We start from the raw sequence: 19,522 nt of genomic DNA, 5'->3' as shown, positions 1-19,522 counted from the left end.
AAAAAAAAAAAAAAGAAAAAAAAAAGAAAAAAAAAAAAAAAAGAGAGAGAGAGCCCTGAAGAATGCTGTGCTGTTGTTTTTTTTAACCTCAGAGCCATGCAATATCCTGCTCCATTCAAAAACACAGAGGGGAGATAGGATAGGATTGGAGGAGCGATAGGAGGAATGTTCCACAGGCTATCAATTTTATATAAAGAGTGATTTTTAAAGGTGCATGCATAAATTTTGCATGCCTGCGTATGCTCAATGCAAATTGTCTTCTGCATGCACAGAACAGCACAATGTCATTTTCAGATGAAGACAGACTCCATTTGTGACATTTTAGTTATCCAAAAAGCCAATTTTCCTTTTCCAAAACAACTTTGTCAGAATATTTTTGTTCAGTGGTAATATTCTTATGTCCCTCAGGCAGCTCTGAGTGTGTGTGTTTATGTGTAGATCTGGATCACAGAATCACAGAATCACAGAATTTCTAGGTTGGAAGAGACCTCAAGATCATCGAGTCCAACCTCTAACCTAACACTAACAGTCCCCACTAAACCATATCCCTAAGCTCTACATCTAAACGTCTTTTGAAGACTTCCAGGGATGGTGACTCCACCACCTCCCTGGGCAGCCCGTTCCAGTGCCTAACAACCCTTTCAGTAAAGAAATTCTTCCTAACATCTAACCTAAAACTCCCCTGGCGTAACTTTAGCCCATTCCCCCTCGTCCTGTCACCAGGCACATGGGAGAACAGGCCAACCCCCACCTCGCTACAGCCTCCTTTAATGTACTTATACAGAGCAATAAGGTCACCCCTGAGCCTCCTCTTCTCTAGGCTGAACAAGCCCAGCTCCTTCAGCCGCTCCTCATAGGACTTGCTCTCCAGGCCCCTCACCAGCTTCATCGCCCTTCTCTGGACCCGCTCAAGCACCTCGATGTCCTTCTTGTAGCGAGGGGCCCAAAACTGAACACAGTACTCGAGGTGCGGCCTCACCAGAGCCGAGTACAGGGGGACGATCACCTCCCTAGCCCTGCTGGTCACAGTGTTTCTGATACAAGCCAGGATGCCGTTGGCCTTCTTGGCCACCTGAGCACACTGCTGGCTCATATTCAGCCGACTATCCACCATCACTCCCAGGTCCTTCTCTGTCTGGCAGCTCTCCAACCACTCCTCTCCCAGCCTGTAGTTCTGCTTGGGGTTATTGCACCCCAGGTGCAGGACCCGGCACTTGGCCTTGTTGAACTTCATACAGTTGACCTCAGCCCATCGGTGCAGCCTATCCAGATCCTCCTGCAGAGCCTTCCTACCCTCGAGCAGATCGACACACGCACCTAGCTTGGTGTCATCTGCAAACTTACTGAGGGTGCACTCAATGCCGTCATCCAGATCATTGATGAAGATGTTAAAGAGGACCGGCCCCAGCACCCAGCAAATGTGGATACATGCAATCCACATGAAGGAGCATGCAGTGTGTTGCAGAACTTCTTGACATATGCAGCATTTGACTTCTTAGCTTCTCCAGGGTTTGTTAATCCAGCCCTCCCCTTACTTGTTCTTATGTCTCACTTTTCAATAGGTCCAGGCAGTTATCTGACTCCATTTTGAGTGAAACTGGCATAAAAATAAATAAATAAATAAATAAATAAATAAATAAATAAATAAATGTGGCTTTATCTTCTTTGCAAATGTTGTGCTTTTACTCAAAATGCCATGGTTTGAGGTCCAAAATAAACATAAATCATTTGTGCCTAAAGACCATCTTCTTTTATGTCCCCTGAGAATAAGACAAAAAGGTTTGAAATCCCTAGAAAGTGGTGAATTCCCAGTAGGACACCCAGAAATGGAACACAGAATGACTTTGGGGACTGAAGGAATCCCCAAATGTCTCCCAGTCCAACCTTACAGCTGCAGAAATATTTAAATAACTAAAACATGCTTCCAACAGGTAAAAGATGAAAACTGTTGTTCCAGTAAAGGCTGCGGCTGATGTGGTTTTGGCATGGCCTATCTGTGTTTACTACTTGGTATTTCTGTCTTGGTTGGAAAGTTTAACATGAGAAAACACCTGTGGGAAGGGGAACCTGGAACGGGCTGGAGATGGGTGAGGAGCAATGCTCCGTGCCAGGCACATAAAATTTGGGCAAGGCAACAGGTTGGTGCTCCATAATGGGGAGGGGTGGAGGATGAGGAGAGCAGATAGTTCCCCTCCTGAAAGCTCTGGGACAGCCTGCTGCTGAGCATGGGTTGGTGGAGATGTTTGTGGAGGTGACCTTGAGAACTACCAGCTGCTGGCACAGCCTGGCCACTGGGAGCCACCACGGGCCAGTATCTCCTCTGCAGTTATGCTTTGAATCCCAAACAAAGCGAGCAGGCTACCTGCCCCATATACGCCTCAGATCAGCCCTGTGCAATCCAAACAAAACACATTTTCCCCAAGAGCCTGGGGGCTTGGCGCCTCAGCACCTGCCCCGAGGGGACATCTCCACCTGTAGCCCACCTCCCTCCATGGGTGATGCCCTCTCATGGCGTTACCATCACACGGCGGTCCCCACCCCTGCCCCGGGGTCTGTCACGAGAAAGAGCATCTGTGTCCCTTTAACTTCCCTCCGAGCCCCGATGCCTGTGTTCTCCCCTCCTCTGGGACTGTGCACGCTGTTGCTGCTCCGGCTGCCGGCAGCCAGCGAGGAGAATTTCTGCTGCCGGTGAGCGACCGGCTGGTCCGGGGCTGGCACCCTCCCAGCGAGCAGAGAGCAGGTGAAACGGGACTGGTGGCATCTGCACAGATGTGCGTGGCTGCCTGCATGCTCCTGTGAATCCGCCACCCTTAAATCCTCCATTTCTCTGACGATCTCTCTCTCTCTCTCTCTCTCTGAAATTATTTTTCCAAGGAGAAAAGGAAAAGGCAGACAGAAATAGAAGGCAAGAGACAACAGCTTGAGGACCAGATACTTCAACTGCAGCATTTCAAGGTAAGGGACCGAAGCCAGAAAGGACGGATTGACTAAATTTGTCCATTATTAGATATGCAGATCACACGCCTGAAAGCTGGGGAGAGCCCACCCCGACATGCAGCATCTCTCACTGCTGGAGCCTGTCTCCTGCAGCGCTCGTGTCATGCCTGCTCGTCGCTCCCTGTGCTTCGTGCACAGGACCATGCTGCAAGGATGGGGTCGGGAGGGTGTGGGCACTGTGCTGCTAATGTGGAGTGGTGTTATTGATTATACATAACGATAAGAGACCGGTCGCTGTGGGTTGGGTGTGCACTGCATGGCTTCAGCGAGCACTTTTCTGCCTGCAAAGCTGTGCTAAATTGTGCTGGTGCCTGTCATTAGGTTTTGTATGTGTGTGTGCTCTTTGCAGAGGGGGTGTCAGTGTGCACGCCTGTGTGTGCAGAGCTTTAATTGTAGGATGAAGTTGTTAGGCATACGTGCCAGAACAAAATGGTCAGGATGCACAGGCAGGGAGGGTGCTGATGCGTGTATGTGTGCCTACACGGAGAGGAACCTCTTTAACAGGGTGCCGAGCAGCCCCCACTCCTGCTGGACTCCATGACAGCTGCAGAGAGCACCAACTGAGAGGCATCCTGGTTATTTTTATCATTTACCCTTCCTGCCAGTAGCAGTTTGTCTCTACATTTTGTGCAGCAAGATTGAGAACAGAAATGTACGTGTGATCTTTTTTTAACCAGTGTGCATTTGTGGGTCGAATCTTTTGAGATTATTGGTTCATTAGGGGAGCCCAAGGAAAACAGTAATTAAAATATCTCAGAAAGATGATCAGGACTGGACAGTTTTTCCTTGCAGTGAGCTGGGCTGTGATTTAATATACATATATGTATATAGGTTGCTTGTGCCATACTATGTGTGCAGTACACCTGCATGGGGAGGTGCCATTCCAGACGCCTCCTTTGCCCACGCCAGCACTGGAAGATCAGGCTTCCAGTTACTGCCACAGGCAGGATCCTTCTCCTGCCTCTCCAAAACCCTGCCATCATGTTCCATAAGCTATACCTAATTTTCTGGTAAACACAATGCAGTTAAGCTGAAGTAATTGATTGCTGCCCACGTAGATGCTCCTGCAGGTTCACCACAAATCTACAGATGTCACACATTGTCTCTGGTGCCATCAGTCCATAACACAGTAGCATTTCTGTAGGGCAACAGGAGTCGCCCTCTCATTCAGGCTGCCATGGACCCCAGGCAAGGGAGGATATCTGCTGACAACCACAGACGGATGCAGCAGGGCAGTACGATGCCTTTCCAGTGCCTCCAAGATGCTTGCTTTCTTTTTGCTGCAAAGCTGGGTGCTTCCTTTATCACATTAACTGTTTCCAAGCTAACTGAATTATGCTTTTTCATGAAATTCTTTAAGCTGAGCCCTCTGGGAAGACAGTTCTGGCAATTGCTGTGTTTCATCTGATTTCTTGTGATATAGCTGAGGCTAAACTGTATTTTATCATCCTCCTCAGGGAAAAGCCAACTCCACGCAGTGGTGCAGCGGGGTCAGGCCCTGGGCTGGTGTAAGCTGGAGCTGGCTCCATCGCTGCTATGCTGGTTACTGCCAGCCCAGGCTCAGGGTCGCTGCACAGATTTTTTCAGTGGCACTCATGAAAATTAACTATTTTCCTTCATTAGTTAGCTCACAGCCTGGAGCAAGAATAATAATCACACAGGAAGCAAAGGGTAGATCAGGGCACCAACATCTGAAATGGCAGCTTCCTCAGCTAAAAGCATGGCCAGGCTTAAGGACTGTAATCCTGGGTGTGAGGATGAGCATCAGGATATACAGCAGGAGCTCCTCCACCCCTCCATTCAGCGTCATCAGATATCACCAGAGAAAAAGCCCAAAATAAGTGCATACATCTTCCTTGAGAATAGCTAGATAAAGTGTGGTTTGTTTCCTGAATTGTGTCGATTGCAGCTAACTCAGTGCAACACATATATCCAGGTCAAAAAGACCATGCTTACCTAGGATGCCCTTGCACTTACTTAAAATGCTGTGAAGTTGTTAATGTCAGTGTAAAGTATAAGGACTTTGCATCAGTGTTCATTAAAATCAGCTGTGGAGAAGCCTTTGAAAATAATATCTGGGTTAATCCTGTGTCTGCGGTATCTGGGTTGATCCTGCAAGTGTAACAGCTTGAGTTCACCCAAAGACATTTGTGCCAGAATGCAATGGATTTGGTTCATTTTTCTGTGTTGCCAGGGCAATTTTCTCTTAAAATGCACTGTGTAAAATAGTATGTTCGGTTACCTAATAAAGGTTCTGAAAACTACAGGAGTTCTGCTAATTTCAGACTATTTTATTCACATAGGAAAACTATCTAACAGAAATAATTTATTACAAATGTTTATGTCGGGTTACCTACAGTGCTCAAGTTGCTGATGCCAATTAGTCCCCTGGCAAGACAGATGACTTACTCTTCTACCAGTTCATTCGTTTTCTCTTTGTTGCATACCTGGCTGACAATAAGTGATCAGTGGCTGCTCTCTTGTCTTAGGCAGAACAGCCCAGCCAGCACTACCTTGAACATGGATTAGGCATGTGGCAACATATTTTGCAAAGACTCTTGAGAATTAGGCCAATGGAGGACAAAACATGACTCAAATATTAATTTTTTGTCCACAAGGACAAAAACATGACTTAAGTATTAATTGTTTGTATGAGCTTCTTGTTTAATAAGGTGTGAAAGCCTGGACTAGGAGAGAGCCTTGTGCAGTGTAGACTCCGAAGACTGAATTGCCTCTTTGCTGACACTGAAAGCCATTTATCCTCTTGACTGAATTTCTAGAAAGTAGGGATTTTGGTAGGCACAGACTATCCCAATGGTTGTCCAGGACCTTCTGGGTGATCTTTTGAATACAGGAGGTGTATTTGTCTAGTTTACAATCAAATACCTTGTTGAAAAAGCTCTTGGTGATGGCAAAAGCATAAAGGTAACTTGAAGCCCTGTTTTTTTTGAGATAGAAAACATGCCAATTTGCTCTAATAAGAGGATATTTGCAAGATTCCTCCTTTCCTCTCATCTACTTTAATTTTTAATACTAAAATAATCTCTCGTGATACTTTTTATAGTTGTTGTTGTTGTTTTTAACAGTAGGTAGACTTTAAACTTCGTGCTTCAGCAATTCATTGGCCTTGCCCTTACAGGCCCACCTTGCCAGGTCCATGGGAACTGGAGATGCTACCAGCTACTTGCACTGCTGTTCATAATCAGAAAAGTGGACAAAATTCACTATGTGCAAACACAGTATCTATCAACACGATGTGGTCTCTTGAGGAAGAGAACAGTTGATCTTGGTTGAATGGTTACACCGGAGACAGGATCTGTGAGCAACAGCTGCTTGTAAGAGCTTGTTCTGCTAGGCAGAACTGGAGAGGGCCACTTCTGGTGGAGGTGTTCACTATTTCAAATAAACACCAAGGTAGAACTGGCTTCCTCCGTAGTTAATTGAACACAATTTCTGTAATCGTTTACTGTAGCTCTGTTTGGCGGTGGCTGGTAATAAAATAAACAGCACAAAACCTCCTAATTGAATGAAAAAATGACTTATCTGCTGCTACTTTACTATTACAATAAATCAATTTACTGCAATTATTTTATTTCTGGAGTGTTTGAAATGTGAGGGACCTTTTTCTGTTAACAGCTATTTCTTAAAGACTGCAGTTCATGAACACTTAATCTATAACATAATTATACCTTTACTTTGAAGGAAAAGAAAACCTTTTTATGTTATAGATATTATGCTAAGATATGGTTTTAGTTGAAACTATCTTATCTAAAAATACATCTTAATTTGATTCTTCCAAAATTGCTTTGTTAACCTCATTTTATTCTAGCCCCAAAATAAATGTTGTCAGAGAATATAAATAGAGGTATCTATCCATATATATATATATATATATATATATATATATATATATATATATATATGCATATGCAAATGCAACAGTGTGGAAAAACAGAGATAACTTTTACAAATGAGGGAATCTTGTTGTTACTTTATCCCCTTGTGAATTTCAAGTGAATTAACCCTTAAACTGAATAGCAGCTCAGCTGAACACACACATACACAGACAAAACATATATTTAATGATGCCATGGACAGTCTCTGTTCTCTACAGGGACAGTGCAATAGCACCCAGACCCTCTTCTTATTAATAGTCAAGCATTCTTTATGGTATGTGATATCTGCTATGGTAGTTCCAGGCTGTCCATCTGTTTTAACATGCTGGAGCCCACTACACCTCTACAAGGCTGGAAGTTCCTGCCATCTCCATTTTCCATCCATGATTCTGGGGCAGGAAGAGACTGAGAGCTAATTCAGAGAGAAATTTCCATGTCCAGAGCACTGGGGAACCTTGTTCACCCCTCCTGTGCATCGGCATCTTTGGACTGGTCACAACCTACATCCTTGGAGAGCTCGCCTCCCACCAGGCCTCAAGCTGAGAAGAGAGAGGCTGTGCCTCTCTGCTAGTCTCTTTTATAATGCAGAAGAGAAATTCAGATTCATTAGGCAAAAATGGGAAGGGGAATAGGACTGTGTAGTTTAAGGAGCTGGGGCTTTTGCTATTTCTGAATTGCTCACAGGTTATGAAGCTGAAGGATATCCTTACAGGGAAGTAGTGTTTGGAAGGAGGGATTTCAAAAATCCTTATGTGTTTTCTTTCAAGTAGTCAGAAAGAAAAAAAAATAAATATCCCCAGATTAAATCTTTTAGCCATAACACAATATTTTCTCCAGACCAACTACACAAGTTGACTACCCCAAATGGGTGAAAGCTTTAGTCCTTTAACTCACTTTTCTTACCTGCTTGCACGCCATTGCCACATAGCTGGAAATACAGTAATTATGCTGCTTTAATAACTCTAATAACACATTATTTAGGAAAAATGAATGGTAGTGTGAGGTAGTGTGAACCTCGAAGTGGAGAAGAGTTATTCTGGATGACCACATAAGTGTTCCCCTAAGGGCAGAATTTCCTTGAAACCCACTGAACTGGTGCTCAGTTTTACCCTCAGAGCAGGTCATGGCCACGCCAGCAGTTTTTGTTTCAGACAGACTGTGTCAAAGTAGCTCGAGGATGTTTACATCTTGCTTCAGTGCCAGCTCTTCCTAATGGACCGATACGTGCTCAAGAATGAATTCACATGACCCAAATTCGTCTTTTCGAAACAATGAACACAAGAACCCTTAAACCAGAAAAGAAAGGAAACCCTGAAAAATAGCTTTTCTTTTTGTCTCTTGACTGATGTGTGTATGTGGGAAGGAGTGACAAACTGGAGCTGAGGACAAACTGAATGCAGAGAGGAAACTATTCTTTCAGAAGATAATAGTAAAAGCAACTGTAATGATGATAACTTGCAAAGGCTATTTGGGAGAAGAGGATTGGAAATTTTCAAAACCTCAGATTACAAACTATTGCAAAAGAAATTAATCTAATTTGGGTGTTGTTTGTTTTTATGTTTGTTGTTTATATTATGTTATTATCTCTCAAATCTGTGCTTTGGTTCTTTTGAAAACACGGAATGAGTACTCACGGGGAAAGATAAAGCATACCTAAGTTTCTTGCTCCAGGAGGTAACAGCATGTTAACTCTTTTCATGTGTGTGTTTGCAGAAGAGGCTCCTATTTAATTTGCATGCAACCACACCAGGTCAAGTGTCCAGATACTTCTGCTAGCTTAAAGCTATTTCTTACTCCAGCTACAAAACTCCCTGGGAAAAAGAGAAATTCTCACGGAGTTGTACAGTAGTTTATGTGTGAGAGAACCCCACAAGTCTCCTCTTGCCCTCACCAGCAGGAACAGGTTGCTCCCATCCTGCATTTGGTCTCTTGCCCAGGATGGAGATCCCGTGGCCTCCCCGGGCAACCTGTTTCCAGGTCAAACACCATCCTGGGGACTGCATATGCTCTCATTGTGACATCCTTTCAGCAAACTGTGTCCCTGTGCTTTGCCAGGTGGTGCCCATGGGGACAGCCCAGTCCCCTCATCCTTCCTCTTTCCCCCGCAGCAGCCGCCGGCAGATGCTCACTGTTGGTTCTCCTTATGGTGCTTAATCCCTCCACTAGTGAAATGATGAATAATTGCGCAGAGGTATCACTGTCATAATGCCTTGAAGAGCTCTGAAACCTGAAGTAGACTCCCCAGAGATAATGAAAAACAAACTCCGTCTGTCCAGCTTAGGTACTGTGGCTGTTTTCACCTGTTACTTCAAGCAGAACTTCCTGATAGTCCACATATGAAAAATATATGTAGAAAAGGGCCTCTGTTTGATTTATCCTTCACCTTATAGTTGTTTTTATCTCATTGTCATCTCAACCCTTTAATAAATATTTAAAACTCTTGCTTGTATCCATCCATACCTATGATCCCTTTCATTGAAACTAATTCATACGGACCAGTGCTCTGTGGTTAACCTCTGATCTCAGCAGAAGAGACACAAGTTTTTCTCCTTCTCCCATACAGTCTTGACAATGTCTCTTGCTGTGTTGGGTTTCCTTTCAGCTGAAGGAACTTAGGTTTTATTTCTTCTTCTTCATCTTCGTATGGAAACAACTGTCTGCTTGGTTTACACAGTTAAATAAAATATGGGACCTGAGCAATTTAAAAGCAAAGCACACAAAATATTTACACTGGTGATCTTGCTAATGGATGGGAAGCTTACACTGGGGACGCAAAACAATTGGCTTTTTTTCTTCCCAAAGTGTTCCTAATTGGACATCTATCTATACAGCTGCAATTTCTGCTCCTGAGAGTTTTTAAACAGACAGAGCATGTGATCTCTGTGAAGGAGCTCCAGTAAGCAGCGCACCCGTCCCTCGGGCAGCCAACTGCTGATGCGCCTTCCCGGTGCATCTGCAAGCCTGGAACACTGATCAAGATCCCCTTGCCCTCCCTGGGACATGAGCTGGGCTCCATCCCATCCCATCCCATCCCATCCCATCCCATCCCATCCCATCCCATCCCATCCCATCCCATCCCATCCCATCCCATCCCATCCCACATAAGCACAAACAACACAGGCCACGCTGTGTTTTCCTCACCTACTCCTGCAGCTCCATCTCACTGCTCAAAGCACTCCTACCTGCAGTGTTGTTGTGCTGAGTGCGTGCTTTGAGAAAGGGAAAGGAAAAAATTACTCAGGGGGGCTGAAGGGCTGTCAGATGTAACAGCTATGGCAAATAAACAAGGGGTGAAGAATACCCCCACAGCGTCTTTCAGCTGCTGTGATTCCAGGTCGTACTTATGATGGCAGTGGCAATCATGTTTTATTATTCCCACACTGCCCTGCCCACTCCTGCTGCTCAACGCATGACTTTTCTGCAAGTCACTGTGCCTCCTGCCAAGGAAAAAGCAGGGGCTGAGCCATGGACCCCACAGCAGTGTGACACCTGCTGTGTGCACATTGACTGACCACTGGAAGACATCTGTGACTACTGGTCTGAATGCATGCTTCTCAAAAACAGTTTTAGGGCATCACTTCCTCAAAATATTTCTTAGAATTGTTTTTTGTTTAATAGAATCTTGACCCTCTATTTAATCTGCTTTATGGACACAATCTTTAGTCTTGCACTGGCTAAGCTCCACCAGCTAACACATATTTTTTCATTGAATTATACCTACCCTAGTTATGACATTGTGGCTGAGGTCAAGACTACAAGCAAGCTGACAAGCTTTTCAGCATGACTTCATTCCCTAATATGAGCAGTGCTTGTATCTTATCTGTGTATCATCCAGACATGCTCTTTAGGCTATAACAAGTATCTCAGACGATGGAAAAGGCAACAGAAAGTTTAGCTGCTAAGCAGAATGCTGTCTCCCAAATCATCCCAGCGAGCTGGAAATCGCTGCCTGCTCTGTTCCAGGGCCAGTCGTGCTGTGCAATGATACATCCAGCTCACAGCAAAGCAGTGTGCTGAGGACCACACCTTATCTCTGTATCAAAACATGAAACTATCAGAAAGTGAAAAGCTACAGCATCACTCAGGAATACATTTTGAGAAGCTGCTTTTTATTTTTTCAAGAAGGATCTGTCTGTCACATTAGCTTATTCCCACAGCCCTTCTCTGAATTTCCATATTTAATTATGGATGGTTAAGGGCATCTGGCTCACACTACAACCATGCAAACAACTTTTTGTTCCATTTTTCAGAAAGCAATGGATGTCCTGCTGGCAAAGGAGAGTCTGTCTTGGTGCAAGTCCCAGAAGCTGCTTTGCCCTGGCTGGCAACTGCACTGTGCACTGGCAGGTTGGATCCAGCCCTCTGGGGTGGCTGACAATGTCCTGACGAGTAATGTTTGGGGCAAATAACTCATTATCACATTGGCAAATGAAGGAGGAGGTTTGTTACGATGTCTTTCACAAAGGTACAAACACACGGATATGAGAATACGAGGAACCAGCCCGCTGCATCCATATTTTGTTCAGGGTAGAAATACTGTATACATCTCAGGAAGAAAAATCTCCTCATTCCCAGCACTAGATTGTTAATGCCCAGTAATCTTCAAGCCTCAAAACCCAAAGATTTTTGGCAAAACTTCAATTTGGCAAATATTTCAGTAGTATTGCCTTTGATGAAGCACTACTGATTCCAGCACAAGTACTCCAGGGATCATTATTGCCCATTTTCCACAGCACAGAAGAGCATCAGTACCCTGAATCATCTACGTCCAACAGTGTTTCTCAAAATCAGGCACATTTTACTGGAGTAGGCTGTCTTTGGTCAACTTTTGACCCTTGTTTCTTCTTGAGATTATCATCTTGAAAATCTCCTAAGCAGCCCGAGGAGCACTCCACTTTAATGAGCACTGCCCTTAAGACGAGGTAGCAGTGATTGCTCCTGTAACCAATTGTAAATATTCAAACAAAGAAACAAACAAAAATCTCAAAATGTAGAAGTACTTCAAGAACTGGCTTTATATTATAAAGAGTCAAATAGCAAGCCTGGTAAATCCCTCTGGGCTTCAGGTGAAGACATGGCCTCTGTGTGGGACAAGAAATGTATTTTTCTACACGATTGACATTTATAGAAGGAGGTCCAAAATCAGCAAGACTGATAGGCTGAATTAATTGCCAGTAGGGATAATTCAGAGGTGGTACTTATGGTGTCTTAGAGGGCATAACACTGTATGAAAGTGATGCTAAAGAGATTTACAAATTATAATACAATGTCCCCCAATATTTAAATATCTGATGCAACACTAAAACAAAATGCAGCATTGAAAGTAAGAATTTTCTTTTCAATACAGCAATTTTGCTATGTGCGTTCAAGGGGATATGTCTTATTTCCTTGCCAGTGCTTAATGTAAACAACTTAAAGCCATTGGTTTTTATTGTCCTGAAGTATGAAACTGGAATTAATATCACAAAGGGGAGCTGTGCACCACTTTTATGGCTGTCATTGTGTCTACTGCATTTGAACATTTGGCATGACTTCTTCCTGTTCTGTCCAACATCTGTTCACTTATTTCTGTCCTCACCATGATTTGTTCACAGACTCATGATCTGTTTGTTAGTTAGTTAGCTTGTTTGTTTGTTTTTCCTTTTAGCAGGGTAAAGAAAAGTTACTCTGCTGTCCTACGGTTAAGCAAAATAAATAATCTGAGAGGTATCTCTGCAATCTCATCTGTGTGCAGAGAAGCCAAATCACCTGAGAGACACGGTGACCTAGTGCATTGCAGGCCCAGTGCCCTTTCCACTTCAGTAACAGAGAGACTTTTTAATGACATGATCTAATTTCTGCTGAAGGATTTAGCCTGAAGAAATTGTACTTTCCTTGTAAATGCAGGAATAGTTATATCAAACTGTACATAGTGTAGCTGCTTGTTGCACTGGTGAAATGTTGCCTTCTAATAGTTTAGAATATTTTGGTAATGGACCATTTTGGTATTGGAGCAAGCAGTAAAAATGCTTGTACTTTTACAATAATATATCTGCTCACTCTTGCAGTCCTCTGTTACTTCTGCATTTTCTAGTCATACAGCATAACATCGGCACACAGATAAGCTAGAAGATGCAGTAGAAATTTAAGGCTTTTTCATGTTTTGAAGGATAGGGAATGATGAAATACTAGCATAGGACCAATTTAATTACAGACTGCTGAGTAAAGCAAATGTATAAGATTGCTAACTTGGAGTAAGTCATATAGCAAGCTTATATGGGGCTCCATTCCCATGATAGTGTTCTCCATTAAGTAGATTTGAGGAACTCCTCTACTTCCTGGGGTAAGATTTGGCAAGACTTTTTCAAAGAGAGTAACACAAATTTTATAGATGTAGAGGACAGCTGGCAGTGAGATTTATTTCCAAGCCACATTTGGCTCTGTCCTGCATCTGGCCAGCCTGCCTCGATGCTGGGCTGGCTGCCTCACTGGGCTGTCTCATGCCCAGAACCTGAAGTGAAGCATCCAGCACAGCTCTACCACCACCTTCCTCTTCAGCCCTACATGTCTTTGGTCTCTTCACGTGTTCCGACACCTTCCTTCTAGTTTTATGATGAAAATGCTTTGGGAAAGGTTTGCCTGAAGCAGGTGATAGATTATTCCACCCTTAGCTACTGCCCCAGCACCATGCCAGGAGACTGGTAGCCGAGAAGAGGTCCCACAACCAACAGGATGGTTGCGCGTGGTCCCCTGACACATGCCTGTCTCCTTGACTATTGTGGTTGCAATGGGTGTATAAATACAAGTAACCTCACCAGCTTGACAAATAGATGCTCTGAATTTCAATAAGTGCTTCTCACAAATGTTTCCGTTTTTCAGAGTCTTCTTGTCTGGATTCCTCAGCATAGTATTTAATGATTGCCTTCATTTTCATCTCAAAAAGGAGTGCCAAAAACATCAAAGCTACCAGTTTTCCTGTTTTAGATAAAATATGCTGACATTTCACCCAAGAGGGAGGATTTTTAGTAGATCATAGCATTCTTGTCTCTAAATAAGTCTTTAAAAAATCCCATTGATGCTTTCCAGTTTCAAATTCATGCTATTAATAGGCAAAAAAAAAAAAAAAAAAAAGGCTTCTGGGAAAAAAAAAAAAAAATCTTATGATTTTGTAGCTCAAATGTTTCACATAAACAAAGGCCAAAACAAAATCTGTAAAAAATATCTTACTTGGTGTACAGGGGTTGCACTGAAGGGATAGGCCTCTCACTGTCTGAACGTCATCAAAGAGATTCTGTAAGAGCACATTGAAAAAGGCCTGGATTTTATCTATCCTTCTGTAGCAAGCAAGGAGTGACTGCTAACTGAATGTCTTCAGAGCTGTCCAAGTAGCAGTTTGCCAAGGCCCTTTCTGGGACTTCTGGAGACATATTTGAAACAGGTTTAAAACAGAGAAGGCTGCCTTCATTTTCAGTTTGATCTTTAGATAGTACTTTTTTTTTTTCTTCCAACAAAGTATCATTCAGGATTTCAGATCTGAGCACACAGCTGAGTGTAATGTACGCAGAAACACAGTTCTGCATGCAGCTGGCTGCATTTCATTTTAAAGAAAAGACAGATTTTTTTCTAAAGAACCACCAGCCTTCATAATGCTGTGAAGTGGCTGTAGCCGAGCGTGTACCCAATGAGCTGTAATGCTGAGACCTCCTAAATGCCAAAGTCCAGCACAGGTTGTTAGATGCTTAGCACCCAGGAGATGTGAAGTCAGGACCCGTAAATCCCTCCTCAGCTGGCTTGCGTTGTTTATCTGCATGTGTGATCACCTGGAGATCCTCAACTGAGGGAACATTGCAGTAGTGTTAATGGTCCTGAGTGATCTGGTAAAGCTCCTCCCAGGCAGTAATCAGCTGGATACAACAGAAAAGCAAAAGTCACGCCAACAAATCTTACTACCAGCCCACAAAAGGCATCAGGAAGCACTAGTAGGTGACAGTGGCAGCAAAAGGGCTAGTGAATTGCAGAAGCTGTGGCTGGAGATAGCCATCCTTAATGTTTTGTGAGCACCTTAGGGGTAGCCACAAGCAAAACTGAGTTCAGATGTCCTGAGCTGGATGAAGCACAGCACATCTCTAACATCCCCAGGTGCCACTCCTGAACATGACTGCATGGCACACAAGCACAACTCCCTTTCTATCATGCAGAAGTCCTCATGCATACAGAAACCACTTAAAACCAACCCAACCATCCTGAAAGCTGGAGTCATTTATCAAGTCTAATTCACTTGTGTGTTTTGCATTGCTCTGTGTCTGCTGCCTTATTAAAATCTATTTGCCTGATGTCATATAGGCCACCCAGTGACAAGAATAGCTTGTGCATAGATACTATGCCTATATATACGCTGAAAAACTAACAAGTAAGTCCTGCCTCTCATGTCAAAAAGCTTTCTATTTTGGGATGGGTTTGAAGGCTGCTTGTGGTGGTGAGTGTTTCTTCTTTCTACATAGCTTGCACAAATCGGATTCTATTCCAGCTACAAGCACCTCATTGAGAAGACTGATAGTGCACGTTTGGGCAGCCCCTGAAATGTGATTTCTCTGAACTGATGATTTCCTTATTAGGCTCCTCTTTGCTGGAGAGGATGCATGGCCTCACAGTGGGCTCCCTGAGCCAGCATTTCCAATCGGCTTGGGAATTCAAAATCAAGGCTCCTCTCTCCAGCAAGGGCAAGGGGCTGGATTTCTCAGTCCCCTGGCTGACCATTTTCCACCACTATGCTGCGGGACTAAGTCCAGCATGGCTTTGGGCTGCTGATCATTTCCCTTTCAGCGGGTGTGCTCCAGGAGGCCATGTCCTGTCAGCATCCCCCAGGGAAGGGTTCAGCCAAGGCACGCAGGCTAATGAGCTGCTGAAAGGATTGCCTGCAACCAGTGCATCTCTGCGGGTGAGCTGCCTGGGGTGAGTTGCAGCTGGACTAGACAGTGGCTGGGTACTGTTGTTGACATGTTTTTGGTGTTGAAACATAGCAAAACATCACAGAAATCTTTTCCTGGTTATAAGTCATTGCCCTTTGCTGAAACAGTGTTGCAACCTTGTATACCCATGGTTTCTGGAACACTTTTGTTTGTTTTAATCGGTATCTGGGCTAAGACATAATGTGCAAGCTTGTTGAATGTATGGATACCTGTTTGTGTGTGTCTGTATGCATGCTGGTAAAAATATAGAGACACACTGTATACATCAAAAAGAATATCTCTGATTAATTTAATTTAAAAATAGTAGAGTGATTTTATCTTTCATTAAGTGCATTACATTTAGAGCACACTGCTTTTGAAGCTCTAAGAAGGTTATTAGTTTATTCCTTCCAGCACATGCCTTATCATTTGCAAGAGATCCAGACTTTTGTTCAAAGACTTTACTCCTTTCTGGACTTGCTCATTTGGGTGGTTTGAACTCTTGTTTTCTATTAAAAACTAAAAATAACTTCAGGTTTAGGCACCAATTGTAAATATAGTCTATCCTGTAAAACTGATACTCCTAAATTTGGATAAACTTCTAACAGACTGTCCAAAACTCACTGTCCATAGTAGTAATTGGTAATTCAATGGGGCTGATCTAAAATTCAGATACAAATGTAGCTCCTTCTCAGTCTTAAGAGAATTTTGTTCTCTCTGTTCCTAAAGCTATTTCTTTTTCCTCACAGTCAAAAGCACTTCGGGAAAAATGGCTGCTGCAGGGAATTCCTGCTGGCTCTGCAGAAGAGGAAGAAGCCAGAAGGAGGCAGTCAGAAGAGGATGAGCTGAAGGTGAAAAAGCTGGAAGAAAATATACACAGGTAGGGACAGTTTCCTTTTGCTATGCATAAGAATAGTCACCCCAAATAAAGCCAGAAGTCTTCCTGACCCTTGGTACCATCCCCTTCTCTAGCAGCAGCTAATAGCAGATGCTTAGGGGAGGATGTAAGTGACAGGCAGACAGACCCCAAATTTTACATGCCCTAGGTTTTTCCCCTAGACCTCCATGATTTGCAAGGTAGAGTCTTAGAGCTGTCTATGTGCTGACCAGACTTGGACAGATTTTTCACATGAGGGAGCTAAAAAAGGGGGATGAGTTCCCCTTTCAGATGCACTTGTATGATTCAGTCAACACTTGAGAGATTCTCCATTGCTTTACACCTCCTACAGTCAAAAAGAGTTCAAAGAGTGGTGGAACTCTTTTGCACTCACTGTTCTCTGGCACAAATGACTTTTCAAAATGCAACAGCAGATGCCACCAGCAGATCAAATATCTACAGCTTTCAGAAGCAAGGTTTGGGCGTTAGAATCACTTCTTTTTATCAGCTTCCCATTGCACAAAAAGTTGATATTTGTAGTCTTTTGTGTTGTTTTTCCTTTTGTTTTGTTCCAAGCAATGTAGTCCAAAGCTCCTAAGAAAAATGATTTTATCCCTTACAAAACAAATTTGAGATCTGCTCCTTTTGCCAGTTAGGTGATGTGATTTTAGAGTTTTTTTCAGCTAGCAGAAAATTGGCAGAAAGTTGGTCAAATTTGGTGCCACGTGTTCTACAAAAAATGTGCAAGCTGAAACAGCAAATGAGAAAATAAAGCAAATAGGACCAATAGTCCAAGACTAGCCTAGCATCTGGTGAACTTTATTTGCTTATGTCAGGTTGTGTTTTTTGTTGTTGTTGTTGTTGTTTTGTTTTGGAGTGTGTGTGTGTGTGTGTGTGTGTGTGAAATCTCTTGGAGAAATCACTGAAAAGATTTCTTTGGGGACATACATAAGCAGACCCACCCTGAGTTTGGATGACATTAAACAGCTCCTATGTGGAAGTAATAGATCTGCATGAATGTGAGGATTGCCTCATACTACTGGTCTCTGTTCTGTTATTACTATTAATTAAAATTAATATGACTGTGTGTATTGTTCATCTGTGGTAGCATAAGGCAAGATAGATTTAATTTCATACACTACCTGATGTTTTACTCCATAAATCAATGCAGTAAATAGAAAGAACACATGGACTAACACTCAGAAATAAGTACTGTAATACATATTTCATCCAGTGTTGAATGCCTCAAGGTGCTAAGTGCTCTCACCCCATCCAGCAAAACACCTCAGCATGTGCTCAGTTTCAGCTATGAGCATACCACTACTAACAGCAATGAAACCTGCGTGCTTATGAGCTTTGATTCATTAATTAAAAGGATAGGATGAAAGTCTGTGTAAAACCTTTGTCCCTGTATTTTTGTGTTTTGTTTTGTTTTCTTTTTCTTTTTCTTTAACTGCAACCATGAGAAAAAAATATTAAGTATTTGGAAATAAAGGAGATCTCTTCATCTGTGGCCACAAATGGCAGGTCAACTGAATTGAAAAGACATTTTTGTTTGACAGCCTTGATGGCATATTGAACTTCCCTGTCATCTTTTTGAGGAAACTCCGAAGATAGTAAAAGAGTATTTTGATTTTGATGAGGCAACACGACACCTGGACAGTAGAGATAAAAGAGTAGAGTTTGAGGTCATTAGTTTAATTTCAGTTGGAATCTGTGACAACATGACCCTTACAAACAGAGCCCACCAAGATAGTCTGAGAAGGTAAAAGACAGTAGGAGGGGTAAGAGGAAGAGAGAAGATGTCAAGTTCATTATCTGGAGGGGTGAAACAGAATGAATTCATCCTGAAAGCATTTGTTTTCCTCCTGCACACCACACTTTCCCTCTCTGTCCCTAGAAGGGAATTGGAGGGGAGGATTGCAGGGAGATGGTTCTTATGTTCGCCTTGCAGAGGCAAGGTGGTCCTCTGGAAGTGTATATTAAACAAAGGCATGGGCCCATGGTGAAACAGTCCAAACCCTCTCAGTGAGGCCAACAGAGGACAGACTGAGCTGGTTACCCTGGAGGACAGGAAACTACTATAAAATCAGCCATAAATTTAAGGCTGTCAGGACACTATATGCCCAATGTGTCAGGGATCATGAACATTTATTAAAGTCACACTGCATCATCTGAGCAAGCAGAGAGGTTGTCTTTGAAAAAGTCTTGTGGCACATGTGCTGGCTTGTCCCTTCTGGAAAACATGAAAAGTTTTTGCACTTACTGTGAGAGCAAGGTGAAGCTTTCTTGCTAAGGCCAGCATCCATACTCTGCTTTAACAGGAGGGAGCATGCAGTCACCCTTTTCCTCTTGCAGCAGAACATCCCATCCTAATCTCAGAGAACACCATTTCTTCTGCTTGCACTGAAGTGCTCAAGAAGCTCCCTTTCTCATACCATACCATACAAGTTTGCTACATGATCATCCGTGGCAGAAAGAAATATCTGCCTTTATTTGCAGGCCAGTCATAAACAGTAGGTCTGGCAAGCTGAGTGACCTGCAAAAGTTAGAGCAGAAAACTGAAGGAGATAGTGGCTGAGATCAAACTAACATTCATAAACAAGAATGTAGGCTCCTGTGGGACTGTTATCTCTTCCTTTCGGCAACAGTAGAGCTAACTGTGGATTTGTATATGGACTTGAAGGCCTTGAACACTGTAGGGATGCTTCAGTCCAGTATATTTTTTTCTAATTCATTTTTAAATGACTTGCCACTAAAACAATATCTTTTGCAAGATGTACACATGATTGCAATGTTTAGTCTTAAGCTAGTGCAACCAGTTC

The 19,522-nt window shown here is 43.1% G+C and overlaps 1 protein-coding gene across 7 annotated transcripts in view; it reads left to right on the top strand.

Annotated features, from left to right (window-relative positions):
- Window positions 1-19,522, top strand: part of PALM2AKAP2 (PALM2 and AKAP2 fusion) — a 257,880-nt gene that overhangs the window by 46,988 nt on the left and 191,370 nt on the right. For all 7 annotated transcript variants that reach the window (XM_068666542.1, XM_068666540.1, XM_068666541.1 and 4 more), the window contains exons 2-3: window positions 2,875-2,955; window positions 16,570-16,700. In XM_068666542.1, coding sequence (XP_068522643.1) covers window positions 2,875-2,955; window positions 16,570-16,700 — 212 coding nt within the window. The remainder of the gene's footprint in view (window positions 1-2,874; window positions 2,956-16,569; window positions 16,701-19,522) is intronic.

This window comes from Anas acuta, chromosome Z, assembly GCF_963932015.1.
Source record: "Anas acuta chromosome Z, bAnaAcu1.1, whole genome shotgun sequence".
Classification (NCBI taxonomy): domain Eukaryota; kingdom Metazoa; phylum Chordata; class Aves; order Anseriformes; family Anatidae; genus Anas; species Anas acuta.
This window is presented reverse-complemented; position numbering and strand designations above follow the sequence as displayed.